General features: G+C 36.8%; 1 protein-coding gene across 1 annotated transcript in view; it reads left to right on the top strand.

Moving 5' to 3' along the window:
• Positions 1-9106: 9106 nt before the first annotated feature.
• The window catches only part of ASZ1 (ankyrin repeat, SAM and basic leucine zipper domain containing 1), a 57282-nt gene continuing 48252 nt past the window's right edge, over positions 9107-18136 (top strand). The window contains exons 1-4 of the mRNA XM_059172669.1: positions 9107-9241; positions 9655-9754; positions 11918-12040; positions 14757-14868. Coding sequence (XP_059028652.1) covers positions 9137-9241; positions 9655-9754; positions 11918-12040; positions 14757-14868 — 440 coding nt within the window. The 5' untranslated portion in view covers positions 9107-9136. The remainder of the gene's footprint in view (positions 9242-9654; positions 9755-11917; positions 12041-14756; positions 14869-18136) is intronic.

Genomic DNA, 18136 nt, shown 5'->3' with positions numbered 1-18136 from the left:
TAATAATACCCATTTGGTAAGGTTTTTATAAGGATGACATGGGTTTGTGACAGTCACTATTGGCTGCTTAACCCAACACACTTTCTCAACGTTCTTTTCCCTCCTCCTGCTCTACTACAAAGCCTGAAAAAGTGTAATAGTTGATTTCTCAATCTCCCTTGCAATCTGGGATGGTAGGTGACTGACAGCAGAGGAAACAAAAGCAGAAATCTGTTGGAGATTTTGGAAGGCTTTGTCTTCCGATAAAATGGGACGGATGTGACTGGGACCATCTTTTCCTTCCATTCTTTGGCTTTCAACACACACACACTACTTGGAGCTGAGAGAGATATCTTACAACTATGAGGACAAGGCCAAAAGAATGGAATAAATGCTGCCAGAAACCACAGCCACCAAATCAATCCCAGTTGCCAGATTCTTTTTAACATGAGGAAAATGAACCATGTGTTTTTTAAACTACTGATATTGAATATCGTCACTTGTAGCTAAAAGTATTCCCAACTGGAACAAAAAAGTATTCCTAACTGATAAAGAATTAACACATGTAGGGCGCCTGGGTGGCTCAGTGGGTTAAGCCGCTGCCTTCGGCTCAGGTCATGATCTCAGGGTCCTGGGATCGAGTCCCACATCGGGCTCTCTGCTCGGCAGGGAGCCTGTTTCCTCCTCCTCTCTCTCTCTGCCTGCCTTTCTACCTACTTGTGATCTCTCTCTGTCAAATAAATAAATAAAATCTTTAAAAAAAAAATAAATAAATAAGAATTAACACATGTAAAATGCTTGGCATATTCTTAGCCATGGTAAATATTCAATATTTTAGAAGTTTTATTTTGCAGTTAATAACATGCTGTAAATTGTCCACTTAATATTCATTCCTTGTGATATGTATTTGCTTCGTGGGTCTTGTCTTACAGTTTCAATATAGAGCTGTGATATTATTTAAAATTCATTGCAGGGGCGCCTGGAGGGCTCAGTGAGTTAAAGCCTCTGCCTTCAGCTCAGGTCATGATCCCAGCTTTGTGGGATAGAGCCCTGCATCTGGCTCTCTGCTCAGCAGGGGGCCTGCTTCCTCCTCTCTCTCTGCCTGCTTCTCTGCCTACTTGTGATCTCTGTCTGTCAAATAAATAAATAAATAAATAAAAATAAAAATAAATGAATTCATTACACTTTTAAATACATGAAAAATCTGTTTTTTTCTTATAACAATTAATCTAAATGCACACTTTCTGCTATCTGTTTTAATTTAGGAGCCCATTACATTTGTTGAGCTCTTCTTACTATTCATCAATATGTTATAAATTTAAAGATGCTCTTAAATTTTGGAAAAGTTGCGCTAGAATTTCATTATTAGCTAGCTAACTTTCAATTCCTTTTTAAAAAACTAGTAATTCTTTGCAGGTTTTTGACGCAAAAATATTCAGGCATTTATGACCTTCTACTATTTCCCAGAAGTCTACATCCATAATGTTTTGTTTGAAGTAAGGGTTACAGTACTCATAAGACACTCTCTTACACAATGCCTATCTGCAATAAAGAAGTTTTATAAGTATACATTAAAAATCTTAGAAGAAAAAACAAAATTACAAGTAAAAATTTTTTTAAATGTGCAAAGGCTGTCTTTACAAGTGAAGTAAATACTGGAGTAAATTTCCTAGTTAATATAAATAAGAAATAGAAACAAAATTGAAAACAATTATTTCAGGCTACTGATCATTCAGTCGTGAACCTCTATGTAACTCTCTACTTAACACCCCATTTTAGAGTTGATTAGCACTCTATATTATGAACTACAAAGTGATACTCTTGATGTCAATAGACACCCACACCTACACCTACACACACACACAGAGAGACACATATATCCCTGCTTTTCCACCCATTTTCTGTCATTACTCTCATTTTTCCCATTTCTCCATTCAATCATCACTCAATTTTTCAGGACTAACTTTGGAGACCAATCCTGACCCCATCTTTCTTTTTCAGCTCACTTTCCATCTCCCTGCTGCATCCACAAAACCCTGTATCTAACATCAGGCCACCTAAAAAGATAACTGTTCTAGATCCAGCCTCCCATATCCTTCTACAATCACTTTCAAACCTGGGCTACATATCAGAATATTTGAAGAAACAAACATGACACAAACAAACATTTTCATTAACCATTACTTCTTTGTGTTATATTGGTTAATGCTTTTTTAATCCTTTCCTGAGGATTATTTTCTTCTTTAAGGATGTGTTTTGTTCTTAGATCTGACCATATTCCTTAAGGAAGAAAATAGATTCAGGTGAACATCCATTTCTGTTTTAATAGCTTAACTTAAGCATTCTGGTTCTTTTGTATCTTCCTACTAGATATAGATAGCTGCTCTGGATCCAGCCCCTGACATCTTTTTTCCACAACATTTTCCCTCCCTGGATACATATTAAAATCACCAGAAGAGCCTTAAGAAATACCAACTCCTGGACCCTATTCCCAGAGATTCTTATATAATTGGTTTAGATCGGGTCTGGCCAGAATCACCTCCAGGGGATTCTAATATACAGGTAGGGTTAAGGCCGTAAAATGTTGTAACAAACTCGTAACTAGAATTCCTGATTCAATTCTTGTCCTCCTCCTTATTTTTCTCCTTGCAGCCAGAATAACATTTTAAAATGGAAAATCAAAGGGCAGCTGGGTGGCTCAGTCAGTTAAGCTTCTGACTCTTGGTTTTGGCTCAGGTCATGATCTCAAGGGTCATGGAAGATTGAGCCCCACATCAGGCTCTGAGCTCAGTGAAGGGTCTGCTTGAAAAGATTCTCTCTTTCCCTCTGTCCCTCCCTCGGCTTGCTATCTCTCTTTAAGTAAATAAATAAATAAATCTTTTTAAAAAATGAAGAATCAGGGGTGCCTGGGTGGTTCAGTTAGTTAAGCAGCTGCCTTTGGCTCAGGTGATGATTGCAGAGTCCTAGGATCAAGCCCAGCATCAGGCTCCCTGCTCAGCAGAGAGCCTGCTTCTCCCTCTCCCTGCCTCTCTGTTTACTTGTGCTCTCTCTCTGTCAAATAAATAAATCTTAAAAAAAATGAAAATCAAATCTTTGTAACTTCCTATCACACTAAGAAGAACAGTTCATAGAGGTCTTCCCTGAAATCTCATTTTTAAACTTCCAGCTGCTTCCGTTACTCTCCATCTCCTTCACCTGGTTAATTTTTCTTCATAGTACTAATAATTTCTTAATATTTATTTATATATTTGTTTTTCTTACTAAACTCTAAACATTTGGAAATTAAGGATTTACCCTGTCTTCCTTGCAATTTCATCCTCTATGCCTAGAAAATATAGTATTTATCGAATCACTTAATACCATATAATAATTTTTAAATACTGCCTATCTCTCCCCTTGAGTGCCTTGTGAATTTTAATAATGAAACATGAATTTTAATAATAAAAAATGTATTTACCATTTTTATGCTTCCAAAATTACCCTTAAAAGAGACAGTTAACCCAACTGGATCACAGACAGAATTAAGAATTAGGGATCCCAACACATATCACCATATCACAGGATTAAGAATTAGGGATACCACACATCTCACCATAGAAAATAAGCAAGAATTATTTTTAAAACGTGGTGACATTAAATTTAAAACAAGTTCCTCACAAAATACAGCATCATCATGTGTAATGGTATATAGAATTGTATTACCTAATCATCATTCATGTCTGAATCAAAGCTTAAAAGTTAAACAACAAACAAACTAAAAATGCCCAGGAACTAAGGAGAACCTAAATTTGAGTAACTTATTTCTCGGATCCAGCTGGTTTCTTGCCCTCTTTGTTTTACCAGTCTCCTGTCATCACTGAACCAAGCAGAACACTGCAGTCATTAACAATGTGAGTAGGTGGCTTTCTGACCCACTCCAGGAAGTCACCCTGGGGGAATTCCCAAATCACTTCAGACAAAACTAAATCACTGATTTCTTATCTGTCCAGGAATGAAGCCTGTGATTAACCTGTAAATGAGTCAACATTTATTCTGAGTCTGATTTATTAGTCAGATGAAATCAGCTTGGGAAAGGAGCCCTACAGTGTGAAAGTGAAAACCCATGGCCAAAACGTGTAACCCCTCAAGGCGAGAGTGCTGCTGTGGACATCACTTTCCCACTCTGAAGCCAGAGAGCCTAGTGTGAATTCTGATCATCCCACTAAGCAGCTGCATGATCTTGGGTGGCTTATATAAACTTTCTGCACTTCAGTTTCCTCAACTATAAAACAGACATGGTGTATAACGTGTCTTTAAAATAGCACATAAAATAACACATCCCTGGGGCACCTGGGTAGCTTAGTGGGTTAAAGTAACACATACCTCAAAAAGTTACAATGAGGATTATGCAAATTAAGGGCTATAAAATGTTTAGATGAGTATCAGGGCACAGGGAAGTGCTACATCAGTATTAGATAGTAATTAATAACTAAAAGCATGCACTGCAGAGCTGTTTCCTGAGTTAGAATCCCAGTCCTGCCAGGTAGATGACCTTGAGAAGATGACTTTGCCTCGCTGTGCCTCCATTTCCCCTTCTGTAAAACTGAGATAGTATGTACCCCAATAGGGCTGTGACTTTGTATAAGTAAAGCCCTTAGAACAGTGACTGGCATAAAGGAAGTACAATAAAATGAATTTATTATCATTATTGTTATTATTGCTGTATCTTTAGGCTACAACTCAGTGCAAGATTTTTGAGACATTGATTTCTTCCTAGTCTTCTGCTTCTAAAATTATTACTTCTCAGTCTCCTTTGTTACTTCCTTTTCTTTGGTGACTTCCCAAAAGAACAGTCATTCTCTAAGAATATATTCCTGGTCCTCTGATCATCTCATCCTATCGCTTCTGTAGCAATACCATCACTCTAATATGTCCATTATCACCTCTTAGGAAAATGATTTCTAAGGCTGAATTGATAGTGTAGGCCTCTCTAGGAAGCTCCTGACCTTATCTGGACATGGATATTCCTCAGGCATTTCAGACTTTCTCTGTGCAGAACAAAACTTATCTGTTTCCGTAATACATTTTCTTCTTCCTGATTTCTTACCACATCAGCTTTGACTTCTCTCTCCCTCTCATCTTTCATACACAGTCCCTGAATACTATTGATTCCAATTCATGAAAAATTTTGAATACATCCTCTCCTCTCCACTTTTCCTATCTTTCTCCAGTTCACAATTACAGGATCATCTTCTAGAATCATCACAGAAAGCATGGTAATGGTGACACCTTGATTTCAGACTTTTAGCCTCTAGAATGGTGAGAAAATAAAATTTCTGTTGTTATAATCCACCTAGTTTATGGTAATTTGTGAATGTAGTTCTAGGAAACTAACATATATGGCATGGATATCACATTTTGTTTATCCACTCATCAGTTGATGGACATTTGACTTGTTTCCACTTTTTGGCCAACAGGAATAATGTACTATGAACATTTGTGTTCACGATCCACTTTGAGTTAATTTTAATAGAAGACATAAAAGGTTAGATAGGTTCATATTTTTTTTTAACTTATGGATATTCAGTTGATCCAGCATCATCTGTTGAAGATGTTAAAAAAGAGCCTTAACTGGATTGTTCTTGCACCTTGGTAAAAAAATCACTTGGTCTAAAAAAAAGAAAAATCACTTGGTCTTACTTGTGTGGGTCTATTTCCAGCTTCTCTGTTCTGTTCCATCGATCTATGTGTCTATCCCTTCTTCAATACCACACAGTCCTGATTACTGTAACTACACAGTAAGACTTAAAATCAAGTTGAGAAATTTCCCCTAATTTATTCCTCTTTCTCAGAATTGTTTTAGCTATCTAGTTCCTTTGCCTTTCACATAAATTCTGGAATTATCTTATCTATTGTCATGGTCTATTTGGGCTGTTGTAATAGAATACCACAGACTGGATGACTTATAAATAAGAGAAATTTACTTCTCACATTCTGGAGGCTGGGAAGTCCAAAATTAAGGTGATGACAGATTCAACATCTGGTGAGAGCTCACTTCCAGGTTCATAGAGTATCTGGTTGTGTCTTCACATAGTGGGAAGGGCAAGAGAACTCTTGGGGTCTCATAATTTTATAAAGGCACTAATCCCATTAATGAAATTCTTCCCTCATGACCCAATTATCTCCAAAAGTCCCCACCTTCAAATACCATCATTTTGGGGATTAGGTTTCAATATATGAATTTTAGGGGAAAGGAAACACACTCTATCTAAAGAATGTATGTTTACAAAAAAATATTGCTTTTTTTTTTTTTAAAGATTTATTTATTTGACAGAGAGAAATCACAAGTAGACAGAGAGGCAGCCAGAGAGAGAGAGAGAGGGAAGCAAGCTCCCTGCTGAGCAGAGAGCCCGATGCGGGACTCGATCCCAGGACCCTGAGATCATGACCTGAGCCGAAGGCAGCGGCTTAATCCACTGAGCCACCCAGGCGCCCCCAAAAATATTGCTTTTAATAAACAACATGTATATTGATTATTATTTGTAATCAATATGTATACACAGTAACAATATGGGTATAATTCCCAAATTTATCTCTAAGACCAGTCTTTCTCCTGAGCTCCATACTTGAACATGTAACTACCGACGTGACAGCTACACTTCAGTATTTCATTTTGAATATGTTAATTTTGAGATGCTCATTTCATCTTCAAGTTTATCCTCTGGTCTTCCTCTATCTTAGTAAATGGTACCACTAATTAGTCAAATGCTCAGACTAAAAACCTTCTTTACCAAAGAGTGTGTCTTCAAATAGTGTGTCTTCAAATACACACACACACACACACACCCCAAAATGTCTTTCATTAGTTGAAGAATATTTTTTTAAAGACTTTATTTATTTATTTGACAGAGAGAGAGATAAGTAGGCAGAGAAGCAGGCAGAGAAAAAGGGGAAAGCAGGCTCTCTGCTGAGCAGAAAACCTGATGTGGGGCTCAGTCCCAGGACCCTGAGATCATGACCTAAGCCGAAGGCAGAGGCTTAACCCACTGAGCAACCCAGGTGCCGCTAGCTGAAAAATATTTAATGTTCTACTGTTCTTAAAAAGTAAAATCCAAACTAATTACTTAAATTTCATAAGGTCCTCTCGATACATACCCCTTCCTTCATGATGGTCCAACCTCACGCCTCCTTTCTGGTCTAAGGGGCGAGCACAACGATGAAGATGAAGTAAGAAAGGTGCCTCGATACAAAATAAAGAATTGGAAGGTCCTTCCTGAAGGAAGTGCTTCCTTAAATTTTGCTTATGATGCAAAACAGTATGGTTGCTTTTGACGCCACCAGCTTAAAGAAGTCTGACCTGTCCACCTTAGTCTCAGGCCTGGGTGCAAACTTTTTCCTGCCTTCAAGCCTTGGTACTAGCCATTTCCTCTGCCAGGAAAGCTCTGCTTTCTCACTTTTTATGGCTGGCTTGTCATTCAGAATTCTACTCAGATCTAACTACTTCATCTAAAATAGTAACAATAATAGTAGTAGCTAAAATTTATTTACGTCTTACATTGAGACTAACCTTATGCCAAGCCCATTACTTTATTTTATTCAAACAATGCTATATGGCAGGTACATTTTACAGATTAGAAAAGTGAAACAGAAGAGGCTAAATTGCTAGAGGGCACACAGCTGATGGCAGTAATTGGTTTGGATGGAAAACTTAAGTGGTGTGATTCCAGAAACCCAGCACATTTATCTCCTTTGTGGCAACTCTAATTTGCAATAACCTTATTTATTAATTTACTTGCTTATTGTCTTTCCTGGTTAAAATGTGAGCTCCTTGAGGCAGCTTGTTTTATCTTTGATGTTGCCTCCCCAAACCTAATTGTGCCTGGTTGTACACAACGATTCATAACGTTTATTAAAGGAATGCACTTAGAAAACACAAGGTGGGGCTGAAAATAACCAAGCTATTTAAAATACTTACTTGTGAAATTATCTGAAGGAAATAATTTCAAAATCTTACACGGGAGGTTCTCTAAGGAAAAAATAGAAAAAAGTACTACAAAACTTTCAAAGAATGGTGTACGTCTCTTTTCCTTCTAAATCATCTTGGGCGCGGGATGGGGGGGCGGTTTGACGCTGGGTGGCTCAGATCATGATCCCGGGGTCCTGGGATGGAGCCCGCATGGGGTTCCCTGATCCACCCGGACCCGCTTCTCCCTCTGCCTACTGCTCCCTCTGCTTGTGCTCCCTCTTCTTCTCTTTCTCTCTCTGTCAAATAAAATTTTTTAAAACAATGATCTCGAGGGACACAAATGTGCATTATTCCTTGATGGATCTACTTTTCTGTGGCAAAGATAATTAATGTGTTACCGTTTCATCCAGAAGTTAGATGCAGAAAAGCCAGTTTGAGGTCGGGCGGCTTTCACCTGGAGTTGTTTGTATTATTTACTTGCTCTCTGAATGTTTAAATGATGTCTTCTTCCTAGCACTTTGATCCACTCTCTCCCCAACTCCCCCTTTGCTGACTGACTTTTTCCTTTAGGGCATCCATAGTGTCTAGCTGGGAAAGTGTTTTGATGATTTTAAGTTTCCAGATCTATGCTGAGATGTGAGGTCACATGAAAATTAAAGGAAGAATTCTTCCTTTGGGATGGTATTTTCTGCTGGCTCCTTTGCCAGCTCCCATTCGACCGCTTTTTGAATGCAAGGATAGCGCTCCTATCTGTGAGTTGCCCCTTACCCAGGGGTCGCATGTTTGACAGGCTTTCCGAGGGAGCCGATGAAGGAGTTGAGGAGAAAGCCTAGTCTTACTTGGCATTTTAATACCCATTATGCTCTAAGAAAGTGCGGCATTCCTTGAAGAGCAAAAACTTCAACAAAAAAAAAAACTAAAAAGAATGAGTAAGTCCCTGAAAAGAACCGGAAGCACTCACCAGAAGCATGGCGCCCAAAGCCTTCCAGCGGCTTCAGTTCTAAGAACCCTACCATGTTACGCAGGGTTGCACTGCCCTATACCACAGAGAGGGTAGGTGAGGTCTATTACGCATGCCCACGCGCCTGCGCCTCAGGTCCCAAGGCCTCGGCCGTCGCACACGTTCCTTCCCGCGCAACCGTGCGTGCTCCTCCAGTGCGCAGGCGCCAGCGGAGTGGGCGGTGCTGTTTTATTAGAGAGTGGTTGGCGGGCATGGCGACGTGTACGCTACGCGGGCTGGCAGTGGCCGGTGGAGGCGAGAGTAGCGAGAGCGAGGATGACGGCTGGGAGATTGGTTATCTCGACCGGGCGGTTCAGGTAGCCCAGGAGGCCTTTTGTTTTGTTTTGTTTTTTGACCGCACCTGCATCAGCAACCCCCTGGCCTGACCTCGTGAGACTTCTTGCTTTCCTGTGTTTCCCTAGTGGAAATACAGGCTTCTAGACTCCCAACAAACCCTGCGTTTTTCTGTTTCCTACTGTGCTTTCCCCATCAAATGTGCTTCTTTAGGTCGTGGATGTAGCGCTTCACTTGGGTTTGGACCCATAGCATTGTCCATTCCCTTTGAAGATAATTTTAGACATGAATTCCTTATGAGATTTGTATGTTGCACTCCCCCCACATACCCCCCAAAGAGATGATGGACCTGAAATCAATCATTGTTTTCTGATGGAGTGGAAATGAAAATATGTATAACAGGTTTTTGTTTTTTTTTAACTTTCTTCTTTTTTAGAAATTAAAAGGGCCATTGCTCCCTGAAGAAAAGAATGAAACATTTAAAAAAGCATTGACCACAGGAGATATTTCATTGGTCCAGGAGCTTCTAGATTCTGGTGAGAGATAAAAATAGTTTCAACCTAACACAGTTGTCTACATTTCTGAGGGTCCCTTATTTTAAAGGGTTTGGGTTGCTTTTCTAGTGAAAGCACAATGGATGTTCATGTAGCAAGTATTTTATATACCTTACTTGCTTCTGAGTTCTCTTTGCCTTACTTTGTTCTTCTACTCTCAAATTTGGAATGCCACCCTATTGCTTCCATCAGTTCTACCTCCTTCAAGAAGCCTATTCCGGGCGCCTGGGTGGCTTAGTGGGTTAAAGCCTCTGCCTTTGGCTCACCTCAGGATTCCAGGGTCCTGGGATCCAGGCCCCACATCTGGCTCTCTGCTCAGCGGGGAGCCTGCTTCCTCCTCTCTCTCTGCCTGCCTCTCTGCCTACTTGTGATCTCTGTCTGTCAAATAATAAATTAAATCTTTAAAAAAAAAAAAAAAAAGAAGCCTGTTCTGATGAATCCTACCCCACTCCAGTAATTCTTACACATTTTTCTCAGCATTTGCTGTCTATAATATTATTACATTTCTCCAGAATTGTTTCTAGTTATGTATATTTTGGCTATGTTTTTTCCTTGTACTAGGTGTCTGTCTAATGGGGCCTGAGGTAGGAATCACAATATGTGGATATCTGTTCCAGCTTTATTGCCTATTCATTGTAGTTTCTTGGGAAAGCCATTAAACTTCCAGAGCATCATTTTCTTTTTGTAAAATGTCATAATTCTTTCCAGGGTCCTGTAACATTTTTCTGTGATCAAATTAAATATTAATTTTTTTGAATTATGTGATGTAGGAGTGTGTGTTGTTGATAATAATGATTGAAATTATCCAAAGGCGTAACAGGCATTTACTATCTATGTGTAAACCAAAAACATTCACACAGAATAGTTAAATGAAATTGTATATAGCAAAATGTTTTTCTTTTATGCTAGAGACATTGCATGGTTTAGTGCAAAAAGGAATCATTTTGGAGACAGTACAGTTCTGGGTTTGATTACTAACCCTGCCATCTGATGGCTCTGTAATCTTGACCCAAGTTAACAAACCTTCCTACACTTTAATTTCCTCCTTTTTAAAATAGGGATGCATAATATCAAAAGGTTTGGGGGGTGTATTAAAATGAAAGAATACATAAAGATCTAAAACATACAGACATTATGTAAATACTAGCTGTTGTAACAAAAAAGAAGGTTCTGTGTGACTTTGTGGACAATGGAACTTGAGTTTAATTGAAGAATGAAATGAAATAAAATTTGAGTAATTGAAACAGGCTTAATACCTAATATGAACACATGCAGGAGTGTGCATAGTGCTGGATGGGATAGAATAGTTAGAAATCTGTTTTAGAAAAGAGAATTTACCATGGGGCATGAGTTTGTAGTAGGACTAAGTGCAGTGAAATGATGAATTTCCTGACAGATTAGGACTTGAAAAAACCTACTGGTAAAGAAGATATTTAGTCAGGCCTTTAAAAATGTTTTAATTACAAACATTTTAAAAATTCATTTTCAAAGGCCAATAATAAATATATAGCTGAAGTAGAAAGATACCTTTGTTCCCACTTTCTCCCTCAGTATCCCTGAAGTCTTACTTCAACAGGTAACTTAATTTAGCGTTTCCTAGGTTACTTCCAGATGTCATTATTTCACACTTTAAAAAAATATCTTATTTTTGCCTTCCAAAGTTATTCTTGGTTTTGATACATATTTCTGCACCAGTTGAGAAGTTTGATAAAAAAAGAAAGTTCCCTTTGAGTCGGTCACTTCTAACAGTTCAAGGATGTCTCCAGTCTTTCTGTTAATATGTTCAGTTTTCTTTAAATTACTAAATATTTCAGATATTCTAGAAGGTAGAGCAGCTTCTCTCCTTACCCCTGGAGATACCACTCTGCTGTACTTGGTATTTATCATTCCTATGCATGTCCTTCTATTTTTATTAGGTATGTATATATGTACCCCCAAACCATATAGTGTACTTTGAATGTTTTTGAGCTACAGTCATTTACTGTGTGGACCCTTTTAAACCTAGGTCATTATTACCAAGAAATTCCTTTTTGTTATAAATGACGTGGTATATGTTACTATCCACGGTATTTTAAGCATATGAAATTGACAGTAATTTTTGTTTTGGTGGGAGAGGCTGTTAAAAACTTGAATTTTGTTTTACAGGAATTAGTGTAGAGTCCAGCTTTCGGTATGGATGGACTCCTCTTATGTATGCTGCTAGTGTTTCCAATGTAGAGCTGGTTCGGGTCCTTTTGGACAGAGGTGCTAATGCAAGTTTTGATAAAGGTAAGGTGTTTTAAACATTTAAAATATGTGAGTATTTACTTTGTAGGTATCTCTGTTTAGAAGCCTAATTATAATCTGTTTGGGGGTTTATATGTTCCCTTTAAAATAAATCTTTGTCCTGGGTGCCTGGGTGGCTCAGTGGGTTAAGCCGCTGCCTTCGGCTCAGGTCATGATCTCGGTCCTGGGATCGAGTCCCGCATTGGGCTCTCTGCTAAGCAGGGAGCCTGCTTCCCTCTCTCTCTCTCTGCCTGCCTCTCTGTCTACTGTGATCTCTCTCTGTCAAATAAATAAATAAAATCTTTAAAAAAAATAAAATAAAATAAAATAAATCTTTGTCCTTAAAAAAAAAAAAAAAAAGTAAGATGTTGAGTTAGCCCAGCTGATTATGTTTACTGTGATTTCATTGATTCCCAAGCAGCTATTGTGCAAAATGAAAAAAACTAAAGCCGTTTAAAAACCAAATCTTCCTATTAGTTATATTATGTAATTAAGATACAAAATCAAATTAAAAACCATAGTCTTTTGGAAAAATTCTCTTTCCAAGAAGGTAGATTCCATTTATATTATCTTAATAACTGCTTATGTTTTTATATACCTTTAATTTCTATGCTAGAGGGTTTGGTTATTTTTTAAAGGAAAAAAATGCATTGAGAGAAAACAAAAAGCTAATAATTTTGTCAAAAATTACTTGAAAATCAGTCTTTAGAATTTAAAACTCAACTCTGAATTATATCACTTAAGGTTGTTTCAAAGATAGCTTATTAAATCCATTTGTTTCTTTGTTATTAGATAATTTCTACTCCATATTGTTTTGGATGCTTTCAAAAAAACAAGAGTATATGTGCAAATCCCACTTAATTATTATATTGAATTATTGCTTACTTATTTTTAATGTGTTTCCAATAGGCAGTTAAATTCATTTGATAATTCATATATTGATTTCACTTTGGAATTAATTTTTACATTTACTTTATACCTACATTAGATGTTTGTAAAAATATTTCTAGTCTGTTTTTTCATCTATGTATATTGTATAACTTCCCATCTTACCAATAGTTTTATGTTTAATCTGCTTCTGTGATAGGTTTTTCTTATTATTATGTCATTTTAAAATATTACCCAATGAAAACTGGACTTAGGAATGAGATTTCTGAAAGTATATAATATTCTCAAAAAAATTAATAGTTTGCTTAACTATAGAGAACAAATTGATGGTTACCAGAGGAGAGATGGATATGGGGATGGGTGAAATAGGGGAAGGGGATTAAGGAGTGCACTTGTGATGAGCACCGAGTATTGTATGGAAGTATTAAATCACTATATTGTACAACTGAAACTAATATAGCACTGTATGTTAACTAGCTGGAATTGAAGTAAAAACTTTTAAAAAATGAAGTTTTCTTTCTCTGATTTTTGTAATCAGAGGAATACTTACAATTATAAAACAGTTTATATTGTTCTCAGCATGTTGACATAAATTCTTTTACGTATTCAACATTAGCCTCATTAGGTAAAGAGGGCATCTTCCTATCTATAAACTAGATCTACTGAGATATTAAGGTATCACTGGAGTCAGTTTATCAGTAGCAGAACTGGGATTAGAATCTTTATACTTGATTATTATTAAATCACTGATGTAAACCATAGCTGCCATGACCTACTTTGAATTTCCCAATTATTATCTGAAAAGCGTTTTTATTTTTTTTAATCTGTGATTTCTTCTGGTGCCATAGGGACCACGGGGAGAAGTTTTTAGGAAACAGGGTGAGCTCAGAGAGACCCAGTAGAAAAGGACCAAAAAGAAACCAGTAGATGTGGCAGTTAGGTCATTTTCAGTAGGATGGTTTGGATAAAAACCAAAATTTCACTGAGATGTAAAATGAATGAGAAAGAAGTGAAATCAGAGAATATCAATTATTGTTTTTCTGTTTTTTAATTTCCTTTTTTTTTTTTTAAGTTTTATGTATCTTAGAGAGAGAGCACAAGCAAGGGTGCAGGAGAGGGAGAAGCAAGCTCCCCACTGAGCAGGGAGTCCAATGCGGGGCTCTGTCCCAGGGCCCTGGGATCATGACCTGAGCCTAAGGCAGATGCTTAACTGACTGAGCCACCCAGACATTCATCAATTATTTTTCAACCACAAGTTCATCAAAGCAAATTTTAATCAACCAAAGGCTATTTAACTCCAGGCAGTATCTCTACACAGCATTCATGTTCTTACCACTTTCCTATTTTCTTAAAGGAGAGGGAGGGTTGCCTGAGTGGCTCAGTCACTAAGCGTCTGTGTTGGTCTCAGGTCATGATCCCAGGGTCCTGGGATCAAGCCCCACATCAGGCTCCCTGCTCAGAGGGAAGACTGCTTCTCCCTCTCCCACTCACCCTGCTTGTGTTCCTGCTCTCGCTGTCTCTCTCTGTGTCAAATAAATAAATAAAATCTTAAAAAAAATAAGGAAGGGGAACAAAGAAGGAAAATTAAGAAATGAATTATAGATATATAAACATATTTTGAATATATAGATACATTTTGGAGATTCAGGCAGTTCATCCCTAATCTCATTTTTTGGTGAAGGAAGACAAATGTATCTACCAAGAGTAAAAGATTTAGGAATAGGATATAAAATTTTGAGAGTACAGTAAATATTTAGAATCTTTTGAATGAAAAAAGAAGTCAGCTTCACTTCTTAATGTGTGTGGGTGGTTTCCTCACTTTTCACTACAGATAAGCAGACTATTTTGATAACTGCATGTTCTGCACGTGGCTCAGAGGAACAGATCTTAAAGTGTGTAGAACTACTGCTTTCAAGAAATGCTGATCCAAATGTTGCTTGTAGGTAAGAACCTTATTATCTATGAAAAACGATGGATTTTTTTTTATTATCAACCCATTAAACATTTGATAACATGATTTTTTAAAAAATCATAAACAATGTGTTTACTTGGCTATATAGTTGAAGAATGAAAATAGGTCATAAGGTTATGGTTCGAACTTTATAAGAGTATCAAAGGAAGGGCATATCACAAAAGTAGTCTCTCAGCTTTTAATTTTTAGAGGAATGTTCTAATTTGAAATGAGAAGGAAAGGAAGACAAACTATCATTTCTTAAGAATCATACACTCAAAAGAATGATTAAGATATAATAGTAAAACCTCTTAGTGTTCTCTTTGTATAATACTTACCTGCTAAACAATCTACACAAATACTAAGAATTCCAAAATAATACATTGAAAGGTTTTCATTTTCCTAAGACTTTTACAATTATGTTATATCATATAGATAATAGTGTCTAGATGCATAGAAAATGTTGGGTCTGTTGAAATGTCAGTAATTTAAAAAATGAATCAGCTTAAAATTTCTGTTACTGACTTCTTAATCTGGCTCTGTCTTCTGTTTTATTTAATCTCTTTCTATTTTATTTAACCTTCAAAACTAATAGAGTAGGAAATAGGCTATCCAACTGAAATATGTCTAGTATGAATAGAGTTATTATTCATAATTCATTAAAATAATAATGCTCTAATGCCTGATATATAGAAATAACTATATTTTAGAAGGTTTTTTCCTCGTAATTTTAGTTTAATTTCTATGACAGCTAGCTAGACAGCAGGTGTCTGTTTTGTCTCCCAAATTCCAAGTAACATCTGGAAACATTTTTGATTGTCACACCTGGGAGATTCTGCTGGTTTAGAGTACACTACTGGCTTAATGGGTGGAGGCCAGGGATGTTGCTAAACATCCACAGTCCATAGGACAGCCTCGCAAAACAAAGAAGTACCCATCCCAAATATCATAGTGCCCGGGTTGAGAAACTAGTGTGAGAAAAGTAAAGACTTACAGAGTGGATAATCAGTATTTAACAAATAGATTTTTTTAAAGATCTGGAAAGACTACCTGCAAATTTTTAGCAAATCAATTCACAGGAACTTTTATTCTATCACATATGGTATAATCCATAGTTAGGTATCTAACTTTTGGATTTGGCTGTACTTGGAATTGGGAACTCCAAGACATCTAGCTGAATTAAGCCTCAATGGGTACTATAATTTTGATGTTTACCTTCAGAAGTGGCTTATGATAAGATTTGCCATTCTGGGTTCAATGGAAAATTGCTTTTTGCGGGTGCTCTTTTTCTTTTTTTTTCTTTAATTGCTTCTGTACTGTATTACAGAAAGCAAAATCTTTACCTTTCCAATTACTTGTGTTGTAAGCACACTGAAAAAAAGTCAAGCAAGCCATTGTCATAGGTTCTAGATTATTCTGCTTCCATAAGAACTAGAAGATATCTTCTAAATATACAGCGTATACTTAGGGGAAAAATAAACTTAATTCATTTGAATTAAAATAATATAAGGTTAGCATCTCAAGCTAAAGCTATAAGGCAGCCACATAATTTCAAAACTGAAAACTCTAGAAAAGCTGATGAATCTGAAAGAATATAAAATTTGAAAAGATATGTGCTCAACTAAAATAAAGAGAATTTTACAGCAATCTCTACCTAAATAACAAATGTGAGAAATATCTGAAAAACTATTCAGCTCTTTTTAAGCTCAAAGCATAAAGTAGTATAATAATTGAACTGTGTTTTCTTATAGAAAATGAACATCTTGATAGAGCTGAAAAGAGTAACTCATGGGAAATAGTTCTTTTAGGCTGCAAATTTTATAAGAAGGATAGCATTACTGGATAGATGAGGATAGCCTGGTGTCAATGTAAAAAGGAAAAAAATTTCAGGACCTAGGGAGTGTGCAGTAAGACTTGGTGGGAATTCATAGATAATTCATTAGCAACAACAAAAATCAAAACCTGTTAGAAGACTGGGAATTTTAGTTTGAATCCTTTTTCTCTCCCCTCTTTTCTTTTTTAAAAAAATTTATGGTATTAAAGTATATGTAACATAAAACTTGACATTTTAACCATTTTCAGTGTATAATTTAGTGTATTTTTCTACCATAAACTTGTGCCAGGCACCTGAAGTTTGCAGTCTTTTTGAGCATTGCTCACTTTTCTGGCCTGAGATCTGAGTTAAGCTAAATAGCGACCAGCAGCTTATATCTGTTCTTCAGACACCTGTGACTCTCTGCTTCTTTGTTTTACCTACTGAATTGTTTTTTTGGGAAATCATGTTTGACATTTGTTGCTGTTTGTTTTACTAAAGCAGCAGACATGTTTACATAAGTGTCCTGAAGGTTGCTATCACTAAATGCTTTTATTCCACTTTTCTTCTACCACTCTAGCCATTCTGGTTCATTGTTATGGTGAACATATAATAATATTCAAATGTTTTAAAGATTATTTGAAAAAGCAACTCTCAGATGCTTTAAAATTTTATGTTGCTTTCTAATATTTTATGTAAGTAGACTTTAGAATCTACTAATACGGGGGTACCTGGATGGTTCAGTTGGCAAAGCATCTGCCTTCAACTCAGGTTATGATTCTGGTGTCCTGGGATCAAGCCCCAAGTTGGGCTCCTTGCTCAGCAGGGAGCCTGCTTCTCTCTCTTCCTCTGCTGCTCCTTCTGCTTGTGCTCTCTTGCTGTGTGTGTGTCTCTCTCTCTCAAATAAATAAATAAAATATTTAAAAAAATAAAATCTACCATTTGATTTCTAGGTGTCAATGTTTTTCGACAAATTTTCTTAGTTTCTTCCAGCATCTCTGACATTTCTTCTGTTTCATCTTGAAAATGGCCAGTGGAAAAAAAATCCATCTCTTTAAGGTGGTATCATTAAGGTGTCTTTATCACCTACATCAAGCATCATTATGACAAACATTTTCTAAATTTTGGATTAATGCCTCAGTTCTAAAAATACCTCATTCATTATCTCTTCAAATATTACCTCTCCTGTGTTCTTTCCTCTTTCTGAGTCTCTGATTGTATCTGTTAGACCTCATCTCTCTCTTTTTTTCCCCCATCTCTTTGTTTCACTGTGTCACATTCTGGATAATAGTTTTCAGTCGGCCATCTCAGTCACTGAATCTCACTTTTAATTTATTGCTTTTAATTTATTGTTAAACTCATCAGTTGAGTTCATAATGTCAGTTTGATTCTTTTTAAAACCAGCAGTGTCACATTTTTAAAGGCTTATTTGAGAAAGCAAGCATGT

The sequence above is a fragment of the Mustela lutreola genome, chromosome 4 (assembly GCF_030435805.1).
Source record: "Mustela lutreola isolate mMusLut2 chromosome 4, mMusLut2.pri, whole genome shotgun sequence".
Taxonomy (NCBI): Eukaryota; Metazoa; Chordata; class Mammalia; order Carnivora; family Mustelidae; genus Mustela; species Mustela lutreola.
This window is presented reverse-complemented; position numbering and strand designations above follow the sequence as displayed.